Raw genomic sequence first — 17,544 nt, 5'->3', positions numbered from 1 at the left:
AGAGAAAACTCAACACAGAACCGCCAAAAGTTGTTGTAAGGTTAGCTAAACGAAATTACTGCGGTGGATTTGTTTTAAAGGAAAGCAATTGACCTTATTTTGGGAAATACAGGGGTGTTACCCACAACTTTAAAGTTTAAGACAAATGACAGAAGTTTTGTAAGTTTCGTTTCCTGGCGAAGCCTAAAAATCACTTATTTTGCGAAAAGGCAGTCAAAGATTTCTTTACATTTGTCACGCGACAATACTGTTGAAGTTAAAATTGTCACGCGTCATATTGCGTCGCAAAAACGGAAAAACGCGGGAAACTCGAGGATCTTGATCTTGAAATATTTTTCTCTTTTTCCAACTACATTATTATCTGTCAGTTTTTTTAACAATCTAATTGTTTCAAGATAGGAAACCAAAAGAAATTATGGTGCAACTAGTTGCTTGTTTGTCTTTTCTGTTCCTTTTAGACCTTTAACCAAGGAAGATAAATTAAACTCTAGAATACAAGATTTAAAAGAAAAGAATGCTTCACTTTCAAAGGTTAACAATGAACTTCAGGAGGAACTTAAATCGGTAAGCCTTTAAAGCAAAATTAATTTTTACAATACACGTCAAGGGTGACAAGCGGCTTTCTACAAAATCATTCACTTTAGTGAGGACTGTATACGGTCTTGTCTCGTTCAGGTTCTTATCTTGATTTGCAAAAGTGCTCTCCCGTTACTTGTCACAAGCCCATCAATGTCACACTCTAGAAATAACGCTCATTCTGTGGTACCAACATGAAGTGCGGCCAGATTACGCGCGTCATTCGCATTGCGTGATCCTAATCCCCGTTCTGACAGGTTTCAACCAGTTTTCTCTTGTTTCGTTAAAATGGAGGAGTCGATTCAAAGATTTATCAGCTTAAAGCCTGATTTCACAGTTGTACTTGATAAAATGGCTTTAAGAACTACAGACTCCTTTACAGACTGAACGCTAGGGTATAGGTATTTCAAAGCCTTTCGCCGTTTTGCGGAAGGATAAAGCGAGCGAAAATACTTTAAACGACTTCCCTTCAAGTCTCGTCGCGACTTGAAGTAACTCTCGGCCAGAATGTTGAGGAGGTAAAATATTTACTGTAAACCGCGGCTTGAGTTTTAACTTGTTTTAATAATCGGCTCCCCATGGTAAACGTTTTAAAACGTCTTTTTAATGGGAAAATTATTTTGTGAAGCACTCAATTGACATATTTGCCTCTTTTACCTTGTAGATAATGGAAAGACGAGCGGCTCTGGAACTCCGGTTGGAAAAGTTGAAGTCGCCTTCATCGTAGTGCTTCGAAACTTAATTGATAAAAAATAATTGAGCTAGGAGTTCTACCTTCAAACTCCATCCTAATTGACATGCTCCAAGCACTAAACTGATTAAGTGAATCTTGATGTTTTTTGTTTTTTGTTGGTCAAACAAAACGTGTTCATTTGCGACAGTTTTATTACTATTCACCAACATATTATGTTTTACCTGTTTTTTTTTTTTTTTTAAATTACCTTTTAAACGCTTGTGAGTGTTGAGTTGATTTGTTTCCATTCAAACGTCATTGCGAGAGAATTATATAAAGTGGAGAAAAAGTTTTGTAGTAAGTTTATAGGATGAAAATCTGTAATATTAAAGAACTTTGGTCCGTCACTGTGACCTTTTATCGATATTGCTTAAGTTGCCATTGTAAATTGATATCAAATTTAAAGATATAGCTAGTGTTACGATGTAATGTGGGAATGATCAAGGAGGATGAATTGAAAATCAGAAATAAAGTAAAACTTTGAGATGTGTTGCGGATCTTTCTCAAATAACTAGCATGATTGCCATGAGGTGGAGCCTGGTCGAATTAAGGAACAGAGAAATTACAAGAAATCACGAAGGTACAGTCCAAAGGTTCCACTTTTTATTTTTATTTAATTTTCCACTTGCGACCCTTCTTTTGCTCATAAGCAAAAGAGCTGCTGTTCACAAGCGTACGATCTGTACGACAATCCTTTACGCGCCCGGCAATCATCTCTTTGACCAGCAAAGCGGTTTCACCTGGTTTGGGCAATCTCCGTATGTCTGTTCTTCAGCGTGCAACGAAAGAAATGGTGATATCGTTTTTTAGGAAATGTGCAAATTATTTAGTTTTTTGAAAGACATCAAGTCAATGGGATGTCAAAAATGGGAAAGGAACTATTCATTTACGAGTTTTCCGTTCTGAGCATGCGCACTTCGAAAAATGGCGGCCTCCAAACCTTATGTGCATGCTCAGTACGGCAAACTCGTACTCGTAAGTACTCGTAGCCGTCCTCGTCCGTCGGTTTAAAGGTCCCCACTTACCCGTTCCCAACTACGCTTGAGGTTCGTTCATTCTTATTCCAACCTTCGATTTGGCGTTATTTTTTCGCTTAGAAGGGCTCTCAATCTCGTCCCCTGAGTCCGCTTTTCTTTTGGTCAGCACCAAGAACACGGACTCTGGCCACTTCCAATTTATGCGCAGTCGTAGTGAAGGTCCATTTTTGCAACCGTTGAAAACCACTGTTGTTTCAAATTTCTGAGCGTGCGTAGACGAGCCGGATGTCCGTGATTTGCGGACTTCCTGCCCTGGAAGTGGCCAGATTTTGGCCAGAGTCCGTTTTCTTGGTGCTGACCAAAAGAAAAGCGAACTCTGGGTTCGAGAATGAAGGGCGCTCGAAAATATAGCGAAAAGCGCATGATCACAGCTACAAGTCTTCTTCTTTTAACCGACTGCAACTTCCTGGCAATTTCAATCATTTTCCGGTTGATCGTTGGTTAATCAATGATGTGGACCGTTAAAGGGGGCTGACAGCAAACACTTGTGGCAGTTTTCCGCAGAATTTGCACGATTTGCAGGGACTGGATTTCACTACAGAGCATGTCAGCGTTTGCTGACATGCTCCAAGCACTAAACTGATTTAGTGAATCTTGATGTTTTTCTTCGACTTATATGTTTGGTCAAACAAAACGTGTTCATTTGCGACAGTTTTATTACTATTCACCAACATATGTTTTAGCTGTTTTTTTTTTTTTTAATTACCTTTTAAACGCTTGTGAGTGTTGAGTTGATTTGTTTCCATTCAAACGTCATTGCGAGAGAATTATATAAAGTGGAGAAAAAGTTTGGTAGTAAGTTTAAAGGATGAAAATCTGTAATATTAAAGAACTTTGGTCCGTCACTGTGACCTTTTATCGATATTGCTTAAGTTGCCATTGTAAATTGATATCAAATTTAAAGATATAGCTAGTGTTACGATGTAATGTGGGAATGATCAGGGAAGATGAATTGAAAATCAGAAATAAAGTAAAACTTTGAGATGTGCTGCGGATCTTTCTTAAATAACTAGCATGATTGCCATGAGGTGGAGCCTGGTCGAATTAAGGAACAGAGAAATTACAAGAAATCACGAAGGTACAGTCCAAAGGTTCCACTTTTTATTTTTATTTAATTTTCCACTTGCGACCCTTCTTTTGCTCATAAGCAAAAGAGCTGCTGTTCACAAGCGTACGATCTGTACGACAATCCTTTACGCGCCCGGCAATCATCTCTTTGACCAGCAAAGCGGTTTCACCTGGTTTGGGCAATCTCCGCATGTCTGTTCTTCAGCGTGCAACGAAAGAAATGGTGATATCATTTTTTAGGAAATGTGCAAATTATTTAGTTTTTTAAAAGACATCAAGTCAATGGGATGTCAAAAATGGGAAAGGAACTATTCATTTACGAGTTTTCCGTTCTGAGCATGCGCACTTCGAAAAATGGCGGCCTCCAAACCTTATGCGCATGCTCAGTACGGCAAACTCGTACTCGTAAGTACTCGTAGCCGTCCTCGTCCGTCGGTTTAAAGGTCCCCACTTACCCGTTCCCAACTACGCTTGAGGTTCGTTCATTCTTATTCCAACCTTCGATTTGGCGTGTAGGGCTCTCAATCTCGTCCCCTGAGTCCGCTTTTCTTTTGGTCAGCACCAAGAACACGGACTTTGGTCACTTCCAATTAATGCGCAGTCGTAGTGAAGGTCCATTTTTGCAACCGTTGACAACCACTGTTGTTTCAAATTTCTGAGCGTGCGTAGACGAGTCCGGATGTCCGTGATTTGCGGACTTCCTGCCTTGGAAGTGGCCAGAGTTTGGCCAGAGTCCGTGTTCTTGGTGCTGTCCAAAAGAAAAGCGAACTCTGGGTTCGAGAATGAAGGGCGCTCGAAAATATAGCGAAATGTGCATGATCACAGCTACAAGTAAAAAAAAATGTAAGTGCTTTGTTTATAGTGGAAGTGCACCTAGCTATCAAGCTAGTTTACAGGCACCCCACTTTTAACAATGTGAAAGAAACAATTCAAAGTTAACAGAAACATTATTAAGAACCCCAACTGGCAGGAGGCAACCAGTTGGCTATTTACAAAGCGTGGTAGAGTTGAATCCGGGACAACCGGAAACAAATCCTAACCAGAGGTTAGAACGGGATTTGAACCCGGAGCAGCCGCATGCAAACCCAACGCCCTAACCACTCGACCACGCTTGTCTTCTTCTTTTAACCCGACCGCAAATTCCTGGCAATTTCAATCATTTTCCTGTTGATCGTTGGTTAATCAATGATGTGGACCGTTAAAGGGGGCTGACAGCAAACACCTGTGGCAGTTTTCCGCAGAATTTGCACGATTTGCAGGCCTGGGACTGGATTTCACCACAGCGAAGTCAGAGCACCAACGTTTCTTCGCAACTGGTTAAGTTGCTGCTTAACTGTGATGATGTCCAACCCCTAAGGTTTTAGAATCTATCAACGTTTCTAGGCAACGTGCGAAAGGACAACAAAAAACCAGAGTCCTGGGGCCCGTTTCTCGGGAGTCCCGTAAACTTTTCAGGCCCGAAAAGCCATTTGTGGAACTGCCAACCCCTTGTTTTGGAAAGCCGATCTTTAAACATGTTTTCAAGGTAACAAAAAGCAAACTGACATTGAAGTTTGACGACTTAAATCCTCTCCGGTCTTGAGATACAGAAGGAATTGTGACACCCGAAAATGGCACGTTAAGTTTCGGACGGTCTTTCGAGAAACGTGTCACTGGGTAGGATCGATTCGACCCTACGATCACCATAAGAGGCTTAGGAAGGGGAAAAGCTAGCTCCTGGTCATTCTCGTACTCCGAGCCCTACGGTTCTTTTGGTCACGTGGTCGACCGGAGTCACAGGACTGTTGGAAAAGTGAAGTTAAAATACAAGATAGTTCTACGGCATCTTCTTTAAGGATTCTAAGCGGGATAAGATCTGGACCTACGGCTTTGCTGATGTCGATTTTCTGCAGTAATTTCATCACACCTAACTCAGACACAATTAGCTCCGGGATGTTAGGATAAGGCAACGGGCCAAATAACACGTTACGTCCTTACGTGCACCATACTGTTGACGCAGGACTTCAGCTTTGGCGCGATCGCACCCGCAAACTCGATTCAGCACGGAGGAGTTTAAGATATGACCACGCCCTTTTGACATCCCCGCCAATGGTATTGCCAGAGTTTGCTGCTGAAGACCACCCATTATTTCTCGTGCGTGTCACGAATGTCTTTGAGAGTAGCTTTACGCAGCTGATTGTAGGCTTTTCTGTGTTTGGGCTTGCCAGTACCATTAGTCCTCTTTTTAGCACGGTCACGCTTATTCATCATGCATCTGATGGCAGGGTCTGACCCAAAGGAGGTGGCGTTTGCGTTAGACATCTTATGTGGAATGTAATTGTCAATTGCCTCTTTTATACCCTCAGCAATAATATTCCAGTTCTCATCGACGGACCTGTTAACTGGGTCAGAATCGAGATGCATAGTGGCAAACGAGGATAGATGAGATCTTAGGTCATCAAAGTCAGCTTCGTGACACTGCAGAATTATCGGCGGTGGTTTCGCGGACACTTAGGAGACACATTAACTTCAAATAAAACAGTATCATAATCACTAATACGCGGGCACAAGATGGCACGCCTGGATGATTGTTGGAGATGGGGCGCAAAAACCAGGTCTAACAGGCGGCCTGAGGATGGCCGAGTTGTTGAGTGATCATATATGCTGAGATAGACCATATTTTTCAGAGAAAGGTTATGTTTATACAAACGTTGGCCGTGTAGCACTTATATTTTAAACAGAATTAACTGAAGTGAGTGTAGTGTAACGTGAAGTGCTAGATTTCTATCCAATGTGAACCATGACGGTGAGCGTTAGCCCTACTGATGGAACTGGGCCCACACAAGGACAGAGAAATACTCTGACCAGGGTGGAAATTGAACCCACGACCTTTGGGTTAGATCTCCGCCGCTCTACCGACTGAGCTACAAGGTCGGACGGGAGAAGGCCGTGGGAACTGAAGATGTTAAAGTCACGGCAATAAACATGTACAAGTACAAGGAAAGGTTACGTTTATACAAACGTTGGCCGTGTAGCACTTATATTTTAATTGAACAGAATTAACTGAAGTGAGTGCAAAGTAACGTGAAGTGCTAGATTTCTATCCAATGTGAACCATGTGAGCGTTAGCCCTACTGATGCTTCTAAGAGGGCAGGCATTGAGAGGGTGGCCATATTGATGATCACATTACCAGTCAATCCAACTGCAATTAAAATCACCTCCAAAGATACGCTGCAGAGAGCAACTTGCTAAGAGAGTCATCCAGCAAATGAAGCGATATTTTTTTTTAGTCTGGCAATTGTATTGATGCTCAAATAATTTCACACATATTAGTGTCAAATAGAGATTCCTCCACGCCGGCAGCCTTCCGATATTGATAACGATCTATCTTTACGGTAAATCTCGCAAGTATCGATAGGGAAAGATCGAGTATGTCGGGATGGATGGATCGAGTTTCGTTTCACAGCTTCATGAGACTGATGACATCCGGTTGGTGTAAGTTAATCATAGAGTTATAAATACAGCTTTCTTTGAGTTGCTTTTGAGGTAATTACAATTCATCCAAAGATCCTCACTTTCCATATCAGTTTTGCTCCTAGAAAGTTTGGTTGACACTTTTTACGCCGCTTAATAATTACACTTAATTTTCTACCGCCTCAGATTAATCGCGCAATTATTAAAAAAAAAACAGGGAAGTTTAGTTTTAGATAAGGTTCCTTAATTTGTTATGAAAATTAAATCTTCATGAAAATGCACTAGAACCCACATTTATAAAAACCTGCTTAGATTTGCTTGGCTAAAATTTCTGCCAGCAGGTTTTTAAACCACTAGGTTCTTACACGCGCGTTTTTACTGTATTTCCTTTGTTCTTGTTTCATACCGTGACCACTTGACGAGCCCAATAGAAATAGAGAGCATGCACCTGCCTTATGTCATGATTGTTTGTTAAGCAGGTAGCTTCCATTTCCTTAGGGAAATACATGTTTATTTACTGCCATAAAAGAGTCTCAATCTAATAATATATGTTCGTCGTCTTTGTATAGATGTAGCGTCTTATTTTCGGGACCGTTATAACTCGATTTCTTTCGTTGGGGACCTCGACATGTTGAACCTTCTACGTGTTTATTTTTTAACCGTGCTGAGCCATTCTGGCGTAAAGAGAGGAGCAGATGCTTTTGACATCCCCAAGCCCACGGAAACCCAGGCTAAATGGCTGGATTATGAGGTTGGAGCAATTGTTCACTTTAATATGCAAACATATGATCGCAGCATGAAGGCAGGTAAGGCTGTGGATTTGAGTGGTGGTTTAATGTACAGGAAGTGTCGAACCTGTGTCATAGTGAAAAAACTGGAATCTGACACAATGATTGCGGAAATCGCCAGGAAGGAAATTAGATCACCATGGAATTGTCGAACCTGTGTCATAGTGAAAAAACTGGAATCTGACACAATGATTGCGGAAATCTCCAGGAAGGAAATTGGGTCACCATGGAACTGTCGTTAGTTGACTGCTACTTTGTTTTTACAAAGTAAAGGCCCTGTTACACTCGACATTTTTTTCTTGCAACTTGTGCCATGAGACAAAACACGAAGATGAAGCTGGTGACGACGATATGACATACGCTCGTTCAGTTATTAGAGCGACTTTCGTATGACCTTAAAAAAGTGTTCGCAATTTGTTTCACGGACCAATGTTTGGCAAGATTAAAACAAAGCTTCTCCCTATTCTTATTCCCGCCAAGGAAACTCCTAATATGGGCAGTAAACAGTTCGATTGCCCAATCACATTACTGCATTTCAAATGACGTCAAAGCGAAACGCCGATCGCTTTACAGAAAGTTCCATGGAGAGATGACATTGTTTGCATCCACGTTCACTAAACCAATGAAAATTCGCGCTCGTTTGTTTTTGTTCGATAAGCCAATTAAATGTTTTACATTTTTTTAAGTTCTGTTTTCTCGTTTATTTTTCAAGGTCATATGAAAATCGCTCTAGCAAGAGAGGATGAGGAAAGAGAACGGATCCCTACCATAGTCTTTTAAATTCTATTTTTAGTTTCGCAAAGGTATTTAAAGTTTTCGTTCCACAAGCCACGCATATCTAAAATATCATTACATCATTACAACTGGCCAATCAGATGCCTCTCTAAAAATAGCTGCGTAGCTAAAATTAGATTGCAAGAGGTCCATGTATGGGGGATCCGTTTTTTTACCTCATTCTCTTGTTATCAATTAAGGACGATGCCTACTATTGTTATTGCGCGAACGTTCTGCGCATCTCGAGATACTCGGGTTTCCCATCGATAATGCTTACTAATGCAGAGATATTTTTGCGCAGTTTAAAACTAACCCCAGAAAGTAGATCTTAGTAAGTACTCGTGGTATCCAAAAATAAAACTGGGGGTAGCCATGCATTTTTGAGAGATAACTAAGCTTCATTTGAGAAAGAACGCCGTACATTGCTTTGTATTTTAGAGCTTTTTACAAATATTATTTATGAATTATCTTTGGAAAATGGATGGTTACTCCCAATTTTCTTTTTGGATTTCAATGACACTTGTTAAAATCTACATTTCCTGCATAATCATAAGCCGGGGCAAAAATATCTTTGAATTAGTAGGCATCGTCCTTAACCAGTCTTTCACCTTTTACAACTCATTAGGTCAAGTAGCACCCGCTGATACCTTCAACCCAACGGAGCTGTCAACCGACCAATGGGTACAAGCGGCTAAAAGCTTTGGCGCTAAATATATAATTTTCACCATTGATCACTTCAGCGGTTTCCTAATGTGGCCCAGCGAAACCAACTACAACTACTCCGTCAAGCACACTAAATGGAGAAAGGGAAACGGTGACGTACTGTTAGATTTCATGAAGTCCAGTCGAAAGTACAACTTGGAATTCGGGGTGTTCTATAGCGTGCACAATAACTGGTACATAGGAGTAGATAACTATACAACTGGACATAGAACAACTCAGGACAAATATCAAAAGCTCGTGGAAGAACAAATGCGCGAATTGTTTGGCAAAGACTCTCCCTACAAAGATCCTTTTTACATCTGGTTTGACGCTGGCATTGTTCCAGGGGAGAGCCCCAATGTTGGGCCAATCATACGGGAGTTGGCAGCGAACTCATTGTGCGACGAATGTCCGACTTTTGCTGGTAATCAAGGCTTGCGGTGGGTTGGTAACGAGAATGCTTTGGCACCCTTGCCACACTGGTACGCGGTACCCAAAGAAAAATGCTCCATGAAGACTAACTACGGTAAGTAACGATAATCAAAGTGGTTAAGTTGCCTTTTTGGGTTTGTGGCCAATCGCCGATGACGTACACATATCTATAACATAAAGTATTAAATGCGCTAAGCTTGGATAAGTGTGATCTAACCTCGTTTTCAAAGCGCGTTTAACTGTAAAAACCTCTGTACCTTGTGGTAATAGGCCATTTCTGATTTCATGTCTGCCTCCTGTTCAAAGCGAGTCTAAGTGCAAGTGTTTTTCTTGTTAAAATTAGTTTTCATTCATATGTAAAGTAGAACTAAGACTCGCTTTGCAGAGGAGGCAGACATAAAATCGGAAATGGGTTATTACGAAATTATTAGCTTTGAAGGAATGAATCCCTGTGGATGCAGAGATGTTATTACATTGACATTGTTTCGAATCAGTTTTGTTTTAACTGGTTCACAAGTGAAGTAACGGCATCGCTGAGCCACTGATCAACAAAGCATTTTTCTGGTCGTTAATATACTGCTCTGAAAAGAGGTATCGGGAAGGAAATTAAGATAGATTAAACACAGAGGTGACGGCTGAATGTATAAACTGATACCGAAATTAAGCAGTGTCACACGGTCACACCTTATATTTCCTTTCAGGAGAAGTGATTCAGGGAAACCCTTGGGGTGAGCTGTTCTGTCCTGCTAACTGCGATACAGTTATACGTGAACACTTTTGGTTTTGGGAGCCTGATACCGAGTACGCTGTTAAGAGCGTACAAAGACTTCTTCAGGAATATCTTACAAGCGTGGGACACGGTTGTACGCTGCTCCTTAACATTAATCCCGACACCCGCGGGAAAGTGCCCGAAATAGATCTCACTGCCTACGAAGAACTAGGAGATGCCATTAAATTGCTGTACAAAGATCCAGTCACTAAACATTTCAAACAAGAAATGCGTGTTGGAAAGGAAAAGAAATGGAATTTTAAGCCATTTAGAGGACTGAATGGTTCCGTAATACTGATGGAAGATGTCGCTAATGTTGGTCAGTTAGTAATGGAATATGAATTGAAGATTAAAACCAAAACAAGATGGGTTTCGCTCCCTGAAGCAGGAAATACAATTGGTCACAAGAGAATTCACCCTTTCCCTAAACATCTAGAGATGAAGAAGATTTCCGCAATTAGTTTGAAGATAAATAAGCTGGTTACTAAACAGGATTCTGTGACTCTAAGGGAGGTGTCTGTTTACAACTGGGACGATGCGGCAAAAAGAAAACTAATATAATTTCATGTGCTGCTAATAACTAATAACTCTTGCTGTTGCCCCGTGAAAGATAGGCAAGAGTACACGTCCTGATTTAATCATGACATGCAAAAGAGTACTGCACTTCCAGACAGACACGGCTGTTGGAATCTCCTCGAATCCTGAAGAATTTGGGTTCAGCTATTTTGTCCCTGCTGTGTTTTTAACCTGATCTAAAGCACATTTTGAATTTCAATTTGATTTGTCGGATCGTTGTTTCAAATTAAGAAAAGACAAGTATATCAAACAGGAGTCATCTTTATCTTTATATATTCTAGACCAGTGTTTGTGTAATCATCAGTTTTAGAACTGCAAAAGGAATAAATAAACTCATTGTCCTTCTCCTAAGGCCGTAGGTTTTGTATGATGCGCCGTGTCTTTCGTTGTTCTAAGTCGTAAGATGTACGTTTTATCATGATTGAAGTAATCAGTGAATCGGCCTAGAGAAAAATATTTATCATATTCTTAAAACTCTGGGTTTAGAAACAATGCTGAGAAGGCGTTTCGCGTCGATCATGAAAATCATTGAAAACCGGTTATGTGTTCGCAGGATATGACAAACAATGTCACCAACGTTGTTTCTTTGCTGTTTTTGACCAAATATTGTTGTTACCCAGTAGGCCCCAGTTGTTCAAACGATAAATAGCGTTATTCGCCGGATAAATCACTATCCAGTGGATAAGTCAAAGCGAAACCAATTGTACTATCTGGTGGAGACTGAGAGCGTTATCCACATTTAGTATATACTAGATAGCGTTGAACGGGCACGCTGATTGGCCACTCAAAACGCCAGATATCCTTTGCCATTCAACTCCGAGCAATTCGCGCGAAATTTGCACGAATAAATGATTTAAAATCATCTTTTTGTGCTGTATTATCTCACTGTTTTAGCATATAATAATTAATTCGCGGCTCGGTAAATGTCCACTATTAGTATCACCCAACTAGTGGACTAATGCAAATCCCGCAATTTGATTGGCTACGCTTGAATAGCGAAAAGCGTGACGCTTTCTTTCGTTTTATTCCCATATAAATATTTCTTCAACTTGCATTTGCTAACTTTATTGCCTTTTCTGTCCGACTAGTTGGGTGATACTAAAACAATTAGACCCTTCGCCCTCAAGGGCCAAGGGGCAATAGCCCAGCAAGGGCTACGGGTCTGATTGTTAACTAGTCACCTCCATTTCGGTGAATACTAGCAACTGGGGCCAGATACAAACCCACCCCTCCCCACTTCTTTACAGTTATCCCTCGGGATGCCAATCCGGGGTACTGGGTTCTAGATAAATATAAAGGACGACGCGACCGCACTGCTAAGCTGACGGCAAGAAGTGATCAAGAGCTGTTTATCACAGAATGAGTCGGCTGGAATCTAAAAAACATAGTCCCGCACACGTGTTCGCTCAGTTTTCCTCTTTGCGAGAAAATGAAGGTGGTAATGACGCAAACAATGGATGTAAACACGAAGGATCGCCAGGTAACAGACGAGAGATTCAGATAACGGAAAGCGGAGAAGTTAGTCTTCCTCCGGACAAGGCGAGGGTGTCGATCGTCTGCACTAACGCTAAAGTAAGTAGTTTTACTCGTTGATGATTAGCGGTACAAGAGAGGATTGAATCGAAACGGATGTGGTATAGTACGACTTTCGCCAGAACAAATTGGCTTTTCTTACCACAGGCTCCCCAATTAATAAGCTCAGTGTGTGCATGGCCGACAGAGATAAATTAAAAGGATTTGTATGGGAAGCTTAAGAAGATAGATATGGAAAACTCTCAATCAAAAAGCCTAACCTTATTGCCATTGTGGGTAGCTTCCTTCCTGTGTGGTTATTTTCCAGATCAGACACGATTTGAAAGGGTTCATTTGAAATTACGCATGTGGGGCTATACGGACCAAAAATATATGATAATTAGTTTGCTGAGTTGTTGAAGGATTTTTGACATGTTTCCATTTCCCCACATGATACTTAGGAATCTGTTGAGGAGGTTAAAACCAGTGTGAATCGACGAGTAGATTACGTGCTGCAAACACTGAAGTCCTATCATATCAAGGAATATAAAATGCATAAATCTTTGGAAAAAGTAGAAAAGTTATACAGGCTGGAGGTTGAAGTAGTTGTTGAGTTTGGCGACTTCTCAAAGTGTGAACAGGTGTGCAATATCTTGGTGGAAAAACTGGATGACACTGTTAAAGTATCAAGCCCGGAACTTTATCACTCACCGGGAAGGCTTGATTCACAGAGGTAAGTTAGATAAGTATTTAATTTCCAGTACTATTTTTATGCAGGGGAGGTTTCATGTGGCCTAGCACAGTGGGTAGGTTTACATTGTTTATTGTTTAGTTTCCTTTGTGTAAAACATTCAACAAATGTCTGTTCAAACAAGCTTGAATGTTACAGGTTGACCAACCACAAGGTGCTTCCAAATCCTGAAAGTATACTCTGGACCCTGTGAAATCTTGAAGTCATTGAATAGATGTGTGCGACCCCCTTTTTGAACTTTTTGGTTTAAGTACCGTATCTACCAGTGTATAGTGTCTGGAGACTAGTATTTTTCCCTCAAAGTGTATCCACATGTTCTAGCAAGCCTTTGAACCAATGGAAAATGTAATTTTCCAAGAGGGCCAGGAGCCTTTGCAACAGTTTGGTAAATCCCTGACTCAAAGATTTTTTGTTTTTCCAGGCGACAAGCATGTGTTTGTGCTGTTCGAAATGCAAGGAACAAAGCTCTTGAAGTTGTCCAAATGTTTAATCAGTCTTTAGGTCCACCACTTTTTATTCGTGAAGAACAGTTTGATGAGTTTGTGGGGTCAACAAATACTGAGAGTGTACATGGTGAAAGGACACCTGAAGAACAAATGACTTTTCAGCAAAGGGTTACCCTAACAACTGTGACAGTCAATGTCAAGATCTTTATTGTATTTGAGATACGGGAAAAAGCAAAGACACGTAAAAGGAAGTAGACAAATGCGATTGATTTTATTTTCTAGCAAATACGTTGCTTGGTATAGCTCAGATCCATAGAGGATGCTATGTTGAAAAATCTTGTAGTGGAGTTATTTTTACATGCAGGCATAATAAAGCTAATACGCAAATATTGTTGATTCATGTACTATTGTCAAAGCAAAATAATGTTGGTCTTTCTGCAGGTACCAGAAAGCACTGTATTTTTGGTCACTTAGGATTAGTCTTTACATGTGTTTGGAGTTGTTTTGTGTGTTCTTTTGTTTTAAATAATCTCTGCTCTGGTACCCGCAGAAGGAACCAATAATGTGGTTGCTAGCCACAATCAGCGCAATAATAAAACACTTTGACAGTTAAAGTGGTACTATGATCAAAAAATCATTTCCTTTTTTTTCTTCAGATTTGGAAAGCGTGTTTGCTTAACACCTAAATGGCAAAATTTTGAGCTTTGAGTTTTATCCAAAGGCTGTTTATTTTGAGTGTAAGTTTTGGATTTCACGGTCCGCCATTACTCACATTCAAAACTAACCGATTAGACCTCAGAGGGTTGGATCTAGAGAAAATGACGTCATTTACTCACTAGCTTAAAATTTCAGTGTGTAAACGCAATTTATTATATATGCAAAACACGGTTTAAAAGTCTGAAAGTCCGAAACTCCCGTGCTGCATATTAATTCAGCCACATACACACGCATTGCATTCTTAAACTAGTGAGTCTTTGACGTCATTTTCTCCTCGACCCAGCTCTCTCAAGATTTTAAACTTAATGGCAGTCCAATAAATAAGAAAATTCCAGTTGAAATAAACAGGTGTCTTCTTAAAATCAGAACTTAAAACTTGGATCAATTACAAATGTAGTGTTTAGTTAACATAGTTTTTAAATCCAAAGAAAAAAAAAATGTTTTTCTTGTCGTAGTACCACTTTAACTCAGTGATAATGGTTTCCGTCGAGGAGTCAGTCAGGAGTCAATGGGTTAAATTGCCTAACAGTTCTGAGTTGCATTAATTTTCACCTAGCTTGCTTTGCTTGCCAGCATTTTTGTCCCAACATCCATTGCTGTTTCAAGCCATGCTCTTCAATAACAATGTACCTTGGAAGCTCTGAGTCATCCCTTTTGTTTGGGGCCTTATGGGATATTTCATTTTCTTCCTTTTTTGTTTAAAGTGTCCTATTTTCTGTTTTTTTTTTTTACACTTTTTACTTTCCTTCACGCACCTGTGCATCAAACCTTTGTTGCAGGGTTTCTTTGGTGACAAAAAAATAAGAGTTAACATTGTTGATCAACCAAGATGGACAGTAAAACAATAATTGTTTGCTTTCCTGTCATCAGTGACAAACAGACATGTTGCTGGGTGTCTTTTACATCACTGTTCAAGACAACTCATGCAAAAAGCCTTCGATAGTTCTGGTTATGAAGTCTTCTTTTCTCCCTTTGCATTCCATGCACTAGTCAACTTGTTCATGTAGTATAAGCTGATGCCGTGAAACTGGATAAGAAAAGCTACAGCTGCCATTTTTATAGGAGCACTTTGCCAGGCCTCTGTTGGAGAGGCTTTTTCTCTCTTGGCACTGAAAATAATCTGTTGTATCATCAAACAGGCACCAAATACTAAAGGCCCAACTCCCACTAACAAAATTCCACCTGCACAAACATATATCTGTTTTACATTATTCTTTGTAATGCTTGCAAGTCCTACAACTGCAGGAACGAGACTCAATAACCAGGCCAATTCCCAGTGCTGTGGCTTTGTCTTAACCAATCTGTACAAAATAATTGTCAAGAAGAAAAGTCAACAATAAAGCATCATTGACACTGCAGAATTTTGTAGCCAGCTGCCCTAAAAAATAATCAACTACTGACTCAGTTATAACTAGCCAGGTATATAATAGCTATAATCTAGCCCTGTTCTGAATCACATACTGTAAGATGAGTAAAACTGGTTTATTGTGGTCAGGGCTTAAATTTGGTCTTTCACTGGGTTACTTCTCCGACTACCGTACTTCCCTCAAACTTCTGTTGCAACAAAAGTTAAACTTGAAAGACAAGTTAATTGCTTGGCAATATTTCTGAGATCACACAAGGATAAGGAAGTATTTTACTTGGCTGCTGCCTCTAAACTTTGAGACAAAAGTTGTGCCATCAGGTTTTTAACTACTGATTGACAACAAAGAAAGTATCAGAATTTGCCATGAAGCCATTGTTGCACTAGGCACATTATCTTTCAACAAAATAATTGCAAACGGGCAAACATAGACTAAATACACCAGTTCAAAGTAGAAAGAAAGGTATCGGGAAATGGAAAGCAATATTCTTTGTGTGTACAGTAATCTTGCCAGTGGAGGTGACCTGGTATGATTCAGTAATACCTTACAGCTTTTCGAACTCATGGAAATACCAGGTAATCCTGTTCTGATAATGAGTTCCCATTTACATGAGAAACAAGGCAAGGCTTTTACTAAGGAGGGTTAACTCCAGCCTCGCTCTCATTCAAAGTACAGGTAACTGAGTATTCTTTATTTTCAGGTAGTGTAGTGTGTAGTGTCTGAGTAATAAAAAATAAAATAATATTGCGATTGTTTCAATCTAATTGTTTAGTCTTTTGTTTTTGGCTAGGTCAGCGAGCCAACACCATTTTAGGTTATGAGAGCTGCTTTTACATCACCTGCTTATTTTAACCTAGTTAATCTTTATAGTCATGATGGAAAGCAACCACTTCAACCTTTGTGGTATCAGCTCAAAACATTTGAGAGGCTGTATCATGGGTTATCGCAATATGGGATATTTAGGTAAATTGTTACAGGGATATGGTGTAATAGTGATATTTCTTGTTTACAAACATTGACGTCACATTTCTTTTGATATTCAAATTTGCCAACTACGGATCAAAAGAAGTCATTGTTTCAACAGCCAATTAGGTTATGGTTGGCATATTAATAACAATAGATGACGTCACGAGAAACATCGCTATTGGGGGAAAAAATTACTGGATACAGGATATTTAAAGAAGAGATTCTGGGATACCGAGCATCAAACTTGTAATCCTTTAAAACACTAAAATGGGTTCATTGCTCAATATAGAAGGCACAAAAAGTGAAAACAATACTTACAAATGCATGATTTGTATTTTTCCACCAAATATTCAAAACATCTACCAATATCGGCCTCTCCGGAGAATGTGTTCGAGGGGAAAAAACCCTCCCCCTCCCCCTCAGGGGAACAATGACGTCATCGGTAGTAACTGGCATTTAGGGATTACAATTATTGGAATTAACGGATCGGGGAGTGAAATTACAAAGACTGCGAGTGGGGTTTTTTTTTTACTCACCCACTGAAGGCCGCAGCAATCCAAGCCCCGACACACAAGATAAGAAATATATGGAAGGAAAGACAGGCCTTTAATTTAGCCTTCCATTGCACGCTGTCTTTGTAATGTGAAGCTATACGCTGTCTGTGTGCAAAGTCTGATCCATCTGTTCCAGCTGCACGGGGACCATCCCTGGAGGCCATGGTAAGGCTATGGAATATAAATTAAACCTGTGAAACTAAGTACTAACACTACAAGCTAAGCGACAAAGACATTTACTGGAGTACAATGAGTAAAATACTTCGTGTAAGATGATTTAAGTTGTCCTATTTGGTGGTCAGCGGACGTACACCAAGGAATCATG

At 40.2% G+C, this 17,544-nt stretch overlaps 4 protein-coding genes across 5 annotated transcripts in view; 3 read left to right on the top strand and 1 right to left on the bottom strand.

The window, feature by feature from the left end:
- The window catches only part of LOC137996868 (ralBP1-associated Eps domain-containing protein 1-like), a 24,736-nt gene extending 22,943 nt beyond the window's left edge, over nucleotides 1-1,793 (top strand). For both annotated transcript variants that reach the window (XM_068842488.1, XM_068842489.1), the window contains 3 exons: nucleotides 1-40; nucleotides 459-564; nucleotides 1,241-1,793. The exon at nucleotides 1-40 is cut by the window's left edge and continues 64 nt beyond it. In XM_068842488.1, the coding sequence (XP_068698589.1) occupies nucleotides 1-40; nucleotides 459-564; nucleotides 1,241-1,303 (209 nt within the window). In that variant the 3' untranslated portion in view covers nucleotides 1,304-1,793. The remainder of the gene's footprint in view (nucleotides 41-458; nucleotides 565-1,240) is intronic.
- A 5,560-nt stretch (nucleotides 1,794-7,353) lies between these two features.
- Nucleotides 7,354-11,262, top strand: LOC137996869 (uncharacterized). Its single transcript, XM_068842490.1, has 3 exons — nucleotides 7,354-7,674; nucleotides 9,056-9,658; nucleotides 10,266-11,262. Exons 1-3 carry the CDS (start codon nucleotides 7,497-7,499, stop codon nucleotides 10,892-10,894), a joined length of 1,410 nt encoding a protein of 469 aa, XP_068698591.1. The 5' UTR covers nucleotides 7,354-7,496; the 3' UTR covers nucleotides 10,895-11,262.
- Nucleotides 11,263-12,200: 938 nt separating this feature from the next.
- Nucleotides 12,201-14,009, top strand: LOC137996865 (interleukin-1 receptor-associated kinase 1-binding protein 1 homolog). Its single transcript, XM_068842486.1, has 3 exons — nucleotides 12,201-12,481; nucleotides 12,883-13,154; nucleotides 13,594-14,009. Exons 1-3 carry the CDS (start codon nucleotides 12,269-12,271, stop codon nucleotides 13,871-13,873), a joined length of 765 nt encoding a protein of 254 aa, XP_068698587.1. The 5' UTR covers nucleotides 12,201-12,268; the 3' UTR covers nucleotides 13,874-14,009.
- Nucleotides 13,871-17,464, bottom strand: LOC137996866 (protein jagunal homolog 1-A-like). The gene is made up of 2 exons (XM_068842487.1): nucleotides 17,202-17,464; nucleotides 13,871-15,636 (listed from the first exon to the last, which is right to left on the bottom strand). Exons 1-2 carry the CDS (start codon nucleotides 17,381-17,383, stop codon nucleotides 15,285-15,287), a joined length of 534 nt encoding a protein of 177 aa, XP_068698588.1. The 5' UTR covers nucleotides 17,384-17,464; the 3' UTR covers nucleotides 13,871-15,284.
- Nucleotides 17,465-17,544: the final 80 nt, after the last annotated feature.

The sequence above is a fragment of the Montipora foliosa genome, chromosome 3 (assembly GCF_036669935.1).
Source record: "Montipora foliosa isolate CH-2021 chromosome 3, ASM3666993v2, whole genome shotgun sequence".
Classification (NCBI taxonomy): Eukaryota; Metazoa; Cnidaria; class Anthozoa; order Scleractinia; family Acroporidae; genus Montipora; species Montipora foliosa.
This window is presented reverse-complemented; position numbering and strand designations above follow the sequence as displayed.

Bases quoted from the DNA above. Each gene is read 5' to 3' on its own strand.
- LOC137996869 (XM_068842490.1), top strand. From the start codon at position 7,497: ATGTTGAACCTTCTACGTGTTTATTTTTTAACCGTGCTGAGCCATTCT. The intron at 7,675-9,055 runs GTAAGGCTGTGG...ACAACTCATTAG, and splicing joins TGATCGCAGCATGAAGGCAG to GTCAAGTAGCACCCGCTGAT. The intron at 9,659-10,265 runs GTAAGTAACGAT...ATTTCCTTTCAG, and splicing joins CTCCATGAAGACTAACTACG to GAGAAGTGATTCAGGGAAAC.
- LOC137996865 (XM_068842486.1), top strand. From the start codon at position 12,269: ATGAGTCGGCTGGAATCTAAAAAACATAGTCCCGCACACGTGTTCGCT. The intron at 12,482-12,882 runs GTAAGTAGTTTT...CATGATACTTAG, and splicing joins TCGTCTGCACTAACGCTAAA to GAATCTGTTGAGGAGGTTAA. The intron at 13,155-13,593 runs GTAAGTTAGATA...TTGTTTTTCCAG, and splicing joins GGAAGGCTTGATTCACAGAG to GCGACAAGCATGTGTTTGTG.
- LOC137996866 (XM_068842487.1), bottom strand. From the start codon at position 17,383: ATGGCCTCCAGGGATGGTCCCCGTGCAGCTGGAACAGATGGATCAGAC. The intron at 15,637-17,201 runs GTGAGTAAAAAA...TATTTTGTACAG, and splicing joins ATTGCTGCGGCCTTCAGTGG to ATTGGTTAAGACAAAGCCAC.